The sequence below is a fragment of the Nyctibius grandis genome, chromosome 3, assembly GCF_013368605.1.
Source record: "Nyctibius grandis isolate bNycGra1 chromosome 3, bNycGra1.pri, whole genome shotgun sequence".
NCBI classification, from domain to species: domain Eukaryota; kingdom Metazoa; phylum Chordata; class Aves; order Nyctibiiformes; family Nyctibiidae; genus Nyctibius; species Nyctibius grandis.
Window position 1 is genome coordinate 106,211,506 of NC_090660.1, and position 14,679 is coordinate 106,226,184.

Below are 14,679 nucleotides of genomic sequence, written 5' to 3' on the forward strand. Positions count from 1 at the left end.
GACAAAAGCCCCACCGTTCTTCTTCCTCTGCCCCAGGTTTTATTGCTGAGGTTGATGTATGGCACGGAATATCCCTTTGGCCAATTCACATCAGCTGTCCTGGCTGTGTCCCCTCCCAGTCTCTTGCCCACTCCCAGCCTACTTGGTGGGGGCACAGGCTGGGAAAAAAAAAGCAAGCCTCGATGCGATGCTGTGCAAGTGTTCTTCAGCCAACACACTGGTGTGTTATCAACACTGTTTTAGCCCCAAATCCAAAACATGGCACTATACAGAGCACTATGAAGAAAGTTAACTCCATCTCAGCCAGACCCAGTACAACCTCCACCCCTTGCTCCATACCATTTGCACCATACTCAGGTCCTACACTCTCCAATACATCCCAATCAATCACCATCCCCCTCCTCGTCCTTTGACACAGACACACACATCATCTCCTTACTCTGTGGGCCATCCCCCAAATGTCCATAAGAGTCCCATCAGTTCATTTGGTCCCCACACAGCAGCTTTCCACATCTGATGGTTTCACACAACACAACAGGACCCACTGGTAAATGGCATATTGCCTTTCACTTTCTGCTAATTTATTGTACAGTGGGGCCTCTCGGGCCTGAGCCACCTCCTCAGGTGGTGCTCCAAAATCTCTGCCTCCTGCCCAAACTGTAATCTCTTCCAGGATTCATGAGCAGTGGGGATTCCCCATTTGAGCCCTTTGCATGACAAATGCTACCCACTTACTCCACACAGCATTGGTTGCATGAGGTGTAGAGGGGACTGACCCTTGCTGTGAACATCTAGTGCAGTACAGGCACCTTGGACTCTTGATATCCCCAGCTGCAGGACCCGTGAGGTCGACTTTGGGTCTCTCCAGGTATTTTCTGACAGAGGCTCCAAGTGAGGCCATGCTCCCCAGTGATGGTGCAGAGCGTGTTTCTCACAGCTGGTCCTGTCTGGACAAGCCCAAGGGCTACCACACAAACTATGTCCTGTCTGTCCTGCTGCTGTTTAGGGACTGTGGTGGGTTGACCTTGGCTGGATGACAGGTGCCCACCAAAGTCGCTCTATCACTCCCCTCCTCAGCTGGACAGGGGGAGAAAAAAATAATGAAAGGCTCGTGGGTCGAGATAAGGACAGGGAGAGATCACTCAGCAATTACTGTCATGGGCAAAAACCAGACTTGACTTGAGGAAATTAGTTTAATTTATTGCCACTCAAAATCAGAGTAGGATAATGAGAAATAAAACCAAATTTTAAAAACACTTTCCCCCCACCCCTCCCTTCTTCCCAGGCTCAACTTCACTCACGATTTCTCTGTCTTCTCCCCACCACCAGCTCAGGGAGACAGGGATGGGGGTTGCGGTTCAGTTCATCACACGTCTCTGCTGCTCCTTCCTCCTCGGGGGGAGGACTCCTCACACTCTTTCCCTGCTCCAGCGTGGGGTCCCTCCCATGGGACACAGTCATCCATGAACTTCTCCAGCCTGAGTCCTTCCCATGGGCTGCAGTTCTTCATGAACTGCTCCAGCGTGGGTCCCCCATGGGGTCACGAGTCCTGCCAGCAAACCTGCTCCAGTGTGGGCTCCTCTCTCCATGGTTCACAGGTCCTGCCAGGTGTCTGCTCCAGTGCAGGCTTCCCACGGGGTCACAGCCAACTTTAGGCACATCCACCTGCTCCGGTGTGGAGCCCTCCATGGGCTGCAGGTGGATTCTGCTCCACTGTGGACCCCCATGGGCTGCAGGGTACAGCCTGCCTCACCATGGTCTTCACCAGGGGCTGCAGCGGAATGTCTGCTCTGGTGCCTGGAGCACCTCCTCTCCCTCCTTCTTCACTGACCTTGGTGTCTGCAGAGTTGTTTCTCTCACATATTCTCACTCCTCTCTCTTCTGGCTGCTGTTGCACAGCACTATTTTCCCCCTCCTTAACTATGTTATCACAGAGGTGCTACCACCATCGCTGGTGGGCTTGGCCTCAGCCCATGGCAGGTCCGTCTTGGAGTCAGCTGGCATTGGCTCTGTCAGACATGGGGGAAACTTCTGGCAGCTTCTTACAGAAGCCACCCCTGTAGCCCCACTGCTCCCAAAACCTTACCATGCAAACCCAATACACTTGAAAAAGTTCTTCTTTCAGGTCACTGGATAGAGAGGACTCACAACCTGACTGTGACCCAGATGTGCTGTCTCCAGAAACCCACTAATTCTAGGAAAGCTTGTGTTTGTCTTTTGTCAGATGTTGGAAACTTGACTGCTGTCTTAGTGATCACATCCATGGGGATGTGATGATGCTAATCTTGCCATTACAACAAGTTTGGAAACATCTGTCCCAGAGGAGAAGAGGAGGAAGGTCTCCACAGAATGGTTCCCAGAGTACTGGGATGGCAGCAACGCAGGGGCCAAATGCCAGACTTGGCTCAAAGCCAGTGCTTTTATCATTGGTCTCCCAGGCAAAGCAAAGCATGGTGATAAGCAGCACAGCAAACACCCAAAGCTGAAAGCAGCCATTAAGAAGCCCTGGAGTTTAATGTATAGCAAGAAAAGGCGCAAATAAACCAGCAAGTAGCAGCTAAACAGCTGTGACAGCTATAAACCCAGCCTCGCACACCCTGACTGAACCTGTCCTTATCCGAAGCCCCGTGCTGAGTGCCAAACGGGACGGCAGTGGGTTGGCCCCACCAGCAGCCAAGCGCCCACCCAGCCGCTCGCTCACCAAGGGCAAGATCCGTGGGTTGCGATAAAAGCAGTTTCATGGGTAAATGAGGTAGGTGACGGCAGGCTGCAATAAGGCCGTGGCTCTGTGCCTGCCACCGGCTGACTAGTGCCCGGTGGCTGCTGGCTATGGCCACCTCAGTGGCCACCTCGGTGGCCACCCACACCCCTTGCTCCCTCTCACCCAGTTTTATGGCTGAGGTTGGCCGTGTGTGATGGCAGCAGGGCAGGCCGTGACGCGGTGCCAGCACGACTCAGCCACAGTGTCACCCACCACAGTGTCGCCACCACAGTGCCACCACCAGTGTCACCACCAGTGTCCCCACCAGTGTCCCCCACCGCAGTGCCACCACCACAGCGTCACCCCCAGCGTCACCACCAGTGTCACCCCCAGTGTCACCACGGCCCTGACCCGCGGGCCGCCGCGGGGTGCCGGGCGCTGTCAATCACCCGCCCCGCCGCGCATGCGCACCGCCGCCTCCCTTTGTCTCCCTCTCTTCCCCCCCCCCGCCCCGCGGCGGCGGTTCCGCAGTCACGTGCCGGGGGTGGTGTCATGGCGGCGCCGAATCGCGCCTCGCGGGCTGGTCGCGGGGTGGTGACGCGGCGGCGGGGCGCGGGGAGGATGGGGCTGTGAGGGAGGGCGGCCGCCGCGCCGGACACCCCGCGCCGCGCCGAGCGGGAGCAGCGGGCGCCGCGCCGGGGCTGCGGGCCGCCACAGGCCCCCGAGGCCGCTGCCTTGCGAGTCGGAGGAGGCGGTAAGGAGCGCGGGGAGGGCGCGGGCGGCGGGGCGGGCGGCCCCGGGCGATGGCCCCTCCGGGCGGGCCCGGCGCGGGGCTCCGGCGCCCCCCTCACGGCGGCCGGGCCTGGCGGGGCGGTGCCCGCGTTCCTCCCCGCGCTGGGCCCTGCTTGGGGGTCCGGCGGGCCGCGGCCACTCTTGTTCTCCCCTGGGCCTTCGGGAGCGCCCAGCCCGCGCCGGCCGGGGCCCTCCCGCGCTCCCAGCCTGGCCGGGGAGGACCCCTTTGTGTCCTCCGCGCTCGGCGGGCGGCGTGGGCTGCCTCAGGCCGGCCACCGCCTCCGAGGCAGCTGCCCCCGATCGCGCTCCCGGCGTTGCCAGGGGAGCCCCGCTTAAAAACGGGTGTCTGGGTGCCGCTCCTCCGGCGGTCCGGCCCGAGGAGGCTCCGGCCCCGCAGCCTGGCACCCTCACTCTTCGGTGGGCGTGCGGGAGGAGCCTGCGGCCCCCGCGGGAAACCGCTCCGCGCTTCGGGGTGATAAAGGTAGTACCTCAGAAAGTCACGGTGATAGCGGGAGTAGTCGGACGGAGGAGTGATTTTTTGATAGGGACCGAATTACCAAAAAACCATGAAAAGGCACTTGTGAATGAAAGTTACTTAGTGCTGTGAATGAGACTCGAGAGAGCATAGAAAGGCTGAAGGTGGATTGTTTGGTTATTTTTGTTTTTGCTAATTTCATCTTACCTGTCCTTTAGGCCATGTTTATCTTTAAATTTCTATTCTTGGTAAGGTAGGTTTTTCTTGGTTTTGACCTTTTCCACGGCAGAGGAGAGAACACACTTTTGACTCTAGGTAACTCTTAAAATTATGCTTCAAAAGGATGTCAAGGAATTACAGTGTAGTACAGTTTCAGAGATGAGCACCAGGCTTTTTTATTTTTTTGATTTAAGGTTGATGACTGCTTTTTTGGGTGGGAGGGAAAGAAATCTGAATAAAAATACATTAATTTTATTTAATGCCTTCTTTGGACCTTGACTATACTTCTGAAAACTAAGCAGCTGATGGAAAGTCAGGATAGCAATCTCTCATCTTTTTTCATCGTCTGGAATATGTTTGTGTCAGTGACATGGTTTAGACAACATTATGTGTTTTTAATATGACTTTTTTTTTTTTTTTTTTTTCTCCAAAGGTAGTGAAAAAGAAAATATCAAGATGAGTAAAAAGCCTCCAAATCGTCCTGGAATCACATTTGAGATTGGTGCTCGTTTGGAGGCACTGGACTATTTACAAAAATGGTATGGAAGACATTGTGCAGTATTTGCTAAGAGCATACTTATTTTGTGTATATGGTATGTTTTGATGTCTAATTATAAACCTTAATGAACCTATTAATTGACTGTTTCACATGTGACCCTTATGAATTTCCATGTAATAAGTCTCTTAAAACAATTAGCTTTTAGGAAAATATTCTCTCTTTGGAAATCAAACAGAACTACAGGTTTTTGTTTGTTTGCTTTTAGTCGCCTGTGCAGCCGTAGTAAACAAAGAGCATTTCCAGAGTAGCGTGGAATGAGGTGAGATGATTGGTGTGTTAATGTGGCAAACTTCTGTGACTAAAAACTTCTTTTGGTTTAGCTTGAAGGCACGCAAGCAAATTTGTTTTGTATTCAGTTATCACACTTCATAGGTTCACAAAACTGATATTAAAAAAAGAAAACATCCTTAATTGGAGTTCATGGAATAGGTAAGTACAATTGTATTTGTATCAAACAGTTAGAGGAATTAAGTGCTTAAAACTGTGACTCTGCACCACCCGTCCATATTGTAAGAGTCAGGACTATAAAATGGAAATTTGTGGGCACAAGGACCATGCTACACAGTATGTGTATAGTGAACGGAGCTGTTCTTTTGAAATAAATTATTAGTCAAAATTTTATTAATGCAGGTGGGCTAATCTCATGGTCTATGCTGGCCATCCTATTTCAGTCTGAAAAATCCCTGGTTTTGTTAAAGTAGATGACCCAAGAAGTTGATGCTTCTACACAGAAGTTTTTTCTTAGCTGCTCTCTGATTAGTTAGGGCTGGGAAAGGCCTGTGTACCTGCTTTTCTGTTGCATTCCTGGAGAGCTAAGCATGTTCATATAAATATCTGATCCTGCTAACTCCACGTTATGTGATAGAGAAGTCTGTGTATTATTTGCGTGTTTACTCCAGTAGTTATATGCTCTATATAAAAAGTTGAGTTAAACTTTTTGTCTGTAGCACTTTGGTTTTAATTATAGCAAAACTGTTTGTTTTAATAAATGGTCTCTAAAGGAAAATATGGTTTACAGAACAGTTCTTGTTCTGATCAGTTGCTGTAGAGCGGGTTTTCAACATACCAATTCTATAACTGAGTGCCAAGATCGTGAAACTGTCTGAATAGTGCTATAAAAATAAAATAATCTTAATAGAACTTTTTATAGCTTCTTCTCTGACTACACATAATTGGTTAATATAACTAGATAACAAAAGTTAATATGTAAAAATAGCTTCAGCTTAATTGTATTAAAAAAAAAATCACTGAATATCCAGTGTATAGTTTTTGTCAGATCTTCCCAGCCTTTTCACAGGGGAGAGTCGCATGTCAGGTCTAGAGTACTTGTCTAGGTTTGGCCTTGTCAGGTGTGGGCTGTGTCGCAAGCTCTGTAGCCGAGTTGCTTGGTATTTTCAGGCAGAATAGAATTTATACTGAACTTTCTAGGAACTGATTCATTATCTGGACCACCAGGTCAAGTTTATATGCAGGTAAACTTTTGTGGTGCCATATACAGGAGCAGAAAATTAATACTAAAATTTTGCAATTACAGCAACACTTGGAAACAGGACTCTGTTTCAAATGAAATAATATTCATGCACATAACCAAAGAGATCGTTAGAGAAGGTCTCAGCTGTCGCATTATTATTAGGAAGACACAGGCCGGAATAAAAGTCTGTGATTTTTTTTCTTAGCTTTCTGTTGCGTAAGGGGCTGGTGGATGTTATTTAAAGTCTTTCTATATATAAGCTATATGCATTCCCCTCATCTGCATGCAGAAATACATACTTCAGAGAAAATAAAGTTGCTGAACTTACATGAAATCTCTTTATATTTTTTAACAAAACCAAAATTGAAGAGCAGTAGTATTGCTTAGTTCAGTCTTTCTACAAGTGACAAATTGAGAACACTTGCTGAAAAATAGCCTTGGAAAGGCTTTTAATTTTTTTCTCCATTTCTTTGAAAGCCTTCTGTCATTTAAAGATCCAGTGTTCATGACCAGTTAAAACGTTAATCAAGAAAGGCTTCTAGAGGATAGGAAAAAATATAGTAAAGTAGGTTTTTACTTTCTGAGGCACTTCTGCAGGTCTTAAATTTTCATCTATGTAGTAGTTGCTGAATTCAGCTCATGGAATCTGGTGTTCTGCTTGAATCCTGTAAACTTTGGAGAGGGTATTGTGTACTTTGAGTATTTTTTGCTTAAAAACCCTGTAGTTTTAAATGAGGAAGTTTTTGCACACAGTGTTTGAGTCACTGGTATCATTTGGCATGTACGATTACTGAGTAGAAGAAAGCCTGGTCAAACTGATCAGCAAAGACAGGCTGTCAGGGAGTGTGTTTATTTTTGCTCTGTTGTGGAGGTAACTGCAATTGCTTCTTTATCAAGTGCAACGGTATACTGTTGCAGGGGAGGTCATCTTACATAATGAATTTATACCACTTGTTTAATTTAAATTCACTAAAGCAAACTATGAAATACAGCTTTAATCCAAAAATCAATGTGGTCATCTGTCAGCAGAGTAAATGGGATGGGATTGACTGATAATTGAAAATTATTAAATATATACAAGATGATCAGGAGCCTGGAGTGTAGGACTTGTGAAGAGAGGATGAGGAAACTGGACTTGTTTAGCTTGGAGAAGGCTTCAGGAGACCACTAGCAGCCTTCCAATACCTACAGGGATGTCATCGAGACGATTTAGCCAAGCTCGCCACAGTAGTGTGTGGTTGGAGGACAAGAGACAACAGGCTCAAGTTGAAATGAGAGATTCAGACTGGGTACAAGGAGAATCTTTTTCCCATTGGGCCAGTCAAGCAGTGGATCAGGTTGGCCAAAGAGATTGTGGAGTCTCCAGCGTTGGAGATTTTCAAGACTGGGCTGGATAAAACTGAAAAACCCGGTGTGATCCTGTAGCTGACCCTGCTTTGAGTGGGAGGTTGGACTAGAGGCTTTCTGAGGTCCCTTTGAACTTGAATTGTCTGATGATCTCATAGAAAACCTGATACATGTGCACAGCCCCCTGTGCCTCTGACTGACAAAACAAATGAAACAGCAGTAAAACTGCACATACCTGCGAGTACGTGCCCATGTGTAAGACTTGTCCTTAAGCAGTTAGCTCCCACAGGTAAGACACCGTATCTGCAAAGCTAAAGTATTTAAAGATACATCTCTTCCTTTTTTTCTGTTTTCTTGTGTCTTTTGTGGCTCTGGCTCTCTACTGGTTGTCCCGTAAGTGCCAGATATTGCTTTGAAAAAACCAACCCTGTTATTTTTCTGAGACTGTAGTCTTGACCATCTGCTTGATCTAAACTATAAGTTAGGTAATGAAGGAAGTACAGTCGTTGCAGTTCTGGAATGGAAACAGCTCACTAAAATAGGTTAGTTATCAGAACAAAAGCACTTTGACTTGCTATATTTGATTATTTGGATAGATTTTTTTTTTTTTTTTTTTTTCAGGATGGAGGAAGCTTTTTCCCTGTAAGACTTTGGGAAAACTTATTTTGTACAGTCCTTGCTTTGGATTTCAGTTGACTGGGTTACCTGACAGACAGGTATTTGAAAAGACTATGAAGACTCTGCTTAATATCGATATAATACAATATGTATAATGAAAGGTGTTGGGAGTTAGAAATAGTGTTTGCAGATTTTGCAGATACCAGGAGACTATTTGTGGAGAAGTTGGAATGGAGGGTATTTGGTTTTATATGCTCTACGAGGCAGAAGAATTTATACCATTATTGTGAAGGCAGGAAGTATTGTGTCTGTTTCTAGACTTTGTAGGTGCGAACTTCGGCAAATTCACTAATGTTTTTGCATCCCTTTTTACAGTTTGAAATAACTGTTGTCCTATCTCACAGGGCAGTTCACCACTTTTTGGTCACTTTTGAAGGGTCGAAAGGAAGATGATGATGTAAAATAAAAACTACTGTCTGTGTGGCCATTAGTGTGTGTTGAGTGCATTGGAGAAAATGTGGTGTTTGTTGGTTTTGGGTTTTTTTTTTTTTAAACTGTCAAGAAGTGAAATCTGAAGTTTCCCATTAATTTTTCCTATATGAATGTTGGAGCATTATTGTTGTCTGGCCAATGCTTCATAGTGTAAATTTTGTAAGCCATATTAAATTTTGCAGCTTTACGAAAATGTTGCATAATTCTTACCTGAGAATGGAGAGCATGCAATATGTAAACTGGGCAGATACCATCAGCTAACAGTAGTTTTCCTGTTCTCTCTTAAAAAAACAATAACAAAACCCCCTGAAATTTGGATGAGACTTTATTTGGGATTATTAAATACTCTTTCTAGCATGCTGTTAAACAAACACACCCAAAACTTGCAGGTTATTGTTTCTTCCCACAAAAAGAACACTTTTGTCATTGAACTGGAGTGTGGTAGTCTGATTTGTTTTTTTTTCTGTGAAAAGTAAAGACTCTTTCCTCAGTTTTTTTAGACTCTATTTTTCTGGTTTGTGCTGAACAAATGTTGGCAAAGCTGTTTGTATACCAAATTCATTCTGGTCCCTTAGTGTGAAGCACTTACTGGGGGCGAACGGGGAGAATTAACCTGACTGGAAGGTTGTTTGGGCCTTAGCCATCATTACGCTTCGGTACTGTAAAGAGTGATGTTTGTATTCCCCTTTGTAGTACTTCTTCATAATGCCTGCTTGTAGCTGTGCAGTGGAAGGAACTTCTACATAAAATTTCTCATATGTATGAGATGTAACCATCTTCATATTAATCTTCTTTCTACAGAATAAATAGAAACATTGCTCTTAGCCATAGTAAAAGCTTTCCTGTATGCATTGTTACTAGAATTCTTTAAAAAGGCACATTAGAAAATCTGTGTTGCCATTTTATCTTAGCAGGAAATGCATACTTGCCTTTGAAATATTTGTATAATTTTGCGATTTATGAAATTCATTATTTTCAGTAAAAGTACAAAAGCTATAACATCAGAAAAATGTTTCTGTGCAGTGTAAAATTTGCGATGGTAAATTCTGCGATACGTGTGGCTCTGCTCTTTTCCACTGTGGGATCAGTATTGTGAAATATTACTGTTTATACATATTTGCGGCACATTGTGTGGCTAAACTTAGTGCATATTGAGGGTAATAGCTTGTTGCTAAATCCATACAAAGTTATTTTTGGGTTGCCTAATAACCAATCATATATAGTTTGCGTGGTTCAGAGATTTGCTAAATCTTCCATCTCTGAGGACTGGAGTTGAATGTAGGTGTTGGCTCTATTTGTTTTGCAACCACTGTCTTAACATACATTGAAGAAACACAAATTATTGGAATAAAGCCATTATATGATGATATTATTATAAGATTTAACTGTGCAAAACCAGTATTATGGACTTTGATTCAGAGCTGATAATGACATTTTTAAAAGACTTTGATAGCAGAAATTGTGTTTAGCAAAGAGAAATTAACCAATAAATACCTGGTGCTGCATTTCCTCTGTTGAGTGATCCCTAATGAAACTTAATATTTTGCATATCTTCTTTTATTAACTGATGCTAGCTTTGCTCCCCCCCCCCCCATATATATTAATGTCTTGATTGTTGGTTTGCTGAATTTTCCTTAAAACTGTCTTTGTTTTTATAAATTTTCTCTAAACTATACTCTGTATTTTACTTCCCCCTCTTACTCAGTTTTCTCTTTCCAGGATGATGTACTATATTTTGCCAGTTTATCCATTCCGTTGTCTTCTATACGCTGCTTGGAATGGTGACTTTGCTGCTGATGACCAGTGAAAGCTACCAGCCATAACAATAAAAATGCATCAAGGGAACTGCTATAGAGTAGTGCCGTAATGAGAACAGAGTATTTTCATTGTAGCGTAGGAAAAGGAGAATTGTGGCTGACGGTCCCGGAATTTTGTGAAATAACCATAGTTTTGCATCACTACCTGGCTGGCATGTGATAAACTTGAAATTTCCAGCTGTAATGAGAAAAAGCACCATCGTTCTTGTCTTCCATTTCACTGCTGCAGCTTTAGTGCTTGTCGATGAGCTCTCATTTTTGACTGGTACAAAGTGCGCTACCTGTCCTCTTGCTCTTCTGGTGTTTTTCCTTCCTTCTCTCTGTTAAATGCTTCCTAAGTCATCCTTTATTTCTGTTTGGAACCATTTTGGGTAACATGCTGTATGAGCAGTAACTTTACTTTTTCCTCTGCTTTGATGCTCTTCCTGCTTGTTCTGACAGTGTCTAGTTATAAGAAGTCTGAAATTGGAACACTCAGGAAGGTGAAAAAAACTAAGAAATTTTATAATAAAGTTCCTATGTGTAGCAGCATGTGGACTTTAGAAGAAAGCATCATCAGAGGCAGAGCTTAGGAAAACCATCTCTTGGTTGACTTATTTTCTTGCAGCCTTGTTCAAAGTTAAACCAGAATGCTGATGGTGGGATTCAAGTTTTAACCTACCAGTCTTAGTTTCTGTTTTGATACAATATATCATCAGCTTCACTGTTCTTGTTAGATTGTTGTTGTTGGTCTACTTGAGAGAGGAAAGGGAGCTGATCTTGTTGCTCCTCTGAATGAAGTCCCATGGAGGAGTTCTATCTTGAAAAAGATTTTGTTAGTAGGGTGGCAAATGAGAGTCTGCAGTTTGAGACTAAGACCTTTTTTTGTTTGTTTGTTTGGTTTTTTTAATTCAGTGAGAAGAAGTTGAGAACTTAAAGAATGGCTATGAAAATACTTTTCATTTCTGAAATGTGTGGATGAGGGAAATGCAACAAGAGTTTGAACTGTCTGCGTTCTGATGCGAGGGTGAAATGTGGCTGAAGTAGTTGCATAGTAACCTAGAAAATAAGAGAGAGTTTTTCTCATTCAGCAACTCCTGAGATGCTTAGATATTGGGAAGCTGTATGCATCACTGCAGCTGAAGAAGTAGGACTGGAGAAATGAAGGAGCAAATTGAGATTGACGGCTTTTGTTTTAATGCCCTGTACTAGTCACCAGGAAATAAGGAAAGCCTGTACTTCCTGAGAACTTACATTTTAATCAGAACATAGTGTTAAAGACTCCTTTATCAGCACTGTCAGTATTTTGGAGACAAAGTATTCGAAATGGAAAATGTTGACAGGGTTCTTGTACGTCTTTCTAGCTGATGGAATTTGCAGTAGGGCTGGAAATTGGTTGCTCAAGCTCTGGCTTCCTACTATTGCTCCACAGTTGCACTTTGTTAGAAAAACAGGTTGCCTCTTAATGAAAGACAGCTGCCCTTTTGCTGTGGTCTTCCCTTTCAATACATGTTTTGTCAACTTTAGACCATCCCTAATATAAACTCTGGAGAAAATTTGATGATCTAATTAACTTGTTTTTTTTAGGAGATTCTTTGCACTTTTGAATCAGTTCCAATACTTTTGTGAAGGGCAAAAGGTGCTGAATTCTGCCTTGATCCAATTTTCTCTGCATTTCGTACAGTGTAAATAATGGTATCTAATAATTTTGGTGGAGGAAGTAACGTGACAAAACCAGTTTGTGCCTTGCTCCCCTACTACAATTTTGTGAAATACATCACTTCGGTGAAACAGAAATAGTAAGACCAAATAATAATTGCTGACGTTAGAGAAATTTGCCATTTTTCCCTACAAATGTAATCTCAACTTTTATAGTTCCTAAACTACATCTATGCCGCACTCAAAATTAGATGCTTAAAACTTGATCTGGTTGCAGATCAGTCCTGATTAATTCTACTGAGCATATACAGCGTTTGCTGAGAGTAGAATCCACGTGTTAATTAAGACTGACATATTTATTTTAGTGCATGTGGAGTTAAAGAAAGATGACTGCTAAGAAATAGTTACTATAAATCAAATTTAATGGCAGTGAAATCATAGAAGCTGATCTATAAATTAGTAAGCGGCTTAGATTAAGTAAGAATGTTCTGTTGACTTTGAGTTTGATTAGTTACTCAGATTTGTCTGGAATCAATGATAGTTTAGTGAAGCCCTTCATATGATAAAAGTAATGAATATACTCCTAAAACTATTTTATATGCTTTCCATCCACAAGCAAATGAAAACTTTTACAGGATTCTGGTTTAGACATACATGGGTTTTAAAACTGATAAGCACAAACTTCTAATGCCAGTTTTGGGTAGTCTTGGTCTGGGAGTTTGAAGTTTAAATGTGTGCATCATCATCTGACTAGGATGAAGCTGATGACATATCCCTGATGTGTATAGATAACTCTTAAACTAAATGTTATCCTACTATCAATTTAGTAACTTTTTCAGATTTGGAGATTTCTCAGTACAAGGTGTTAACATAACTTTCTGAATGGCCACGTAAGCACTGTTGTATATAAAACCATAAAACCCTTTGGAAAGGCTTTGAGATTTATCAGTTTACGTTTATCATTCAAGGTATCCATCTCGTATTGAGAAGATAGATTATGAAGAGGGGAAGATGTTGGTCCACTTTGAACGTTGGAGTCATCGCTACGATGAGTGGATTTACTGGGACAGCAATAGGTTGCGACCCTTGGAGCGACCAGCATTAAGGAAAGAAGGGTTGAAAGATGATGAAGAATTTGTTGTAAGTGGCACATTTATTTTGTCTTTGACTCTTTTTTTTTTTTTTTTTGGTAAACTGTACTACTTCTTTTCCTTCATTAAATCTCTCTAGCACATAATATTTAATTCTTTTTAGGAAAAACTCTAAATTATTGAAATATTAATGACTGCATTTGTATAAAATAGGATTTTAAACCTGGAGAAGAAGTCCTAGCTCGTTGGACAGACTGTCGATATTACCCTGCAAAGATTGAAGCAATTAATAAAGAGGGTATGTATTCAGGTGCGGTCCATTGGTAAGGGCTGTTTGCATATGCTATGCTGTACCTGTAAGTCTGCTTAAAAAAAGTGACGTGTATAAAGTTTTCCTCACTGCCTCAATATTAAGTGAAAAAGTTTCTATTCTATCAAATTTAGTAAGAGGTTCTTCCTTTATCTGTGTCAAGTTAGAAAACTGGAATTTATTCTGGAAGATAAAATGGTTAATGCTTCCTCAGTGATGAGAAGAATATCCTGTGCACGGTGTTACGAATATTTTGTACTATTGTTGATTTGGGCTAACGATAGATTTAAGTTTTCATAATTGTTTTAGGAATGGTAGGTCTCTTTAAAGTTCTGTTTATTGAAGAAAAACAATGGAAATGGGGAAATAAAGGAACACCTTAGATGCAGTACTTCCCAATGGGGTGATATTTCTCATGAACATAAGTAGACGTTTTTACTGTAGTTTAAAGCAAATGAGGATTTGATTGTGAATTAAATTGTTTCCCTATTGTAGCAACTTAAGTATTCTGTAATTCTTTCAATGACTTATGAGCAAAAGTGACACAGTAGCTTAAATGTGCTTGAAATTGTCCAAGTGGACAAAAAGCAACAGTACAAAAGCAGGGTTTCATTGAGGCTGTCATTTATTTTTTCTCAAAATTCTCGATCCTGACTGTAGGTAACACCTGGTTACTTTGTTCATACAGCCTACAAAACATTTTGCTAAAGCTTTCATAGTAACAAGGTGTGTTTGTTTTTTAAGTACTCATAGTGATTACATCAATCCTCTTCTAGGAACATTCACAGTACAGTTCTATGATGGTGTTATTCGATGTCTTAAGAGGATGCACATCAAATCTATGCCAGAGGATGCAAAAGGGCAGGTAAGAATACTTTAGGTATCTGTTTGTTAGGTTTTATATAGTGGTTTTTTTTTTTAAAAATATCTTGAGAGTGTAAAAATGTCATCTAGCACAACTAGTTTTAGATTAGAGTCTTTATTGTAGATCCTGCACTGCCTTGCTTCACCAGTTTTGTGGATGATGCCCTAGAGTGTGCTGCTCAAGTAGTCTTGCCTCATCTGAAATGTCTAGCTGCCGTACACTCCATTGCTGACTAATCTGTTCCCAGAGTTTTGTCTTGCAGAGTTTACAAAACCAGGGGCATC

The 14,679-nt window shown here is 42.7% G+C and overlaps 1 protein-coding gene across 1 annotated transcript in view; it reads left to right on the forward strand.

The window, feature by feature from the left end:
• Nucleotides 1-3,360: 3,360 nt before the first annotated feature.
• The window catches only part of PHF20L1 (PHD finger protein 20 like 1), a 53,646-nt gene continuing 42,327 nt past the window's right edge, over nt 3,361-14,679 (forward strand). The window contains exons 1-5 of the mRNA XM_068396991.1: nt 3,361-3,455; nt 4,621-4,726; nt 13,098-13,269; nt 13,434-13,518; nt 14,307-14,395. Of these exons, the coding sequence (XP_068253092.1) occupies nt 4,644-4,726; nt 13,098-13,269; nt 13,434-13,518; nt 14,307-14,395 (429 nt within the window). The 5' untranslated portion in view covers nt 3,361-3,455; nt 4,621-4,643. The remainder of the gene's footprint in view (nt 3,456-4,620; nt 4,727-13,097; nt 13,270-13,433; nt 13,519-14,306; nt 14,396-14,679) is intronic.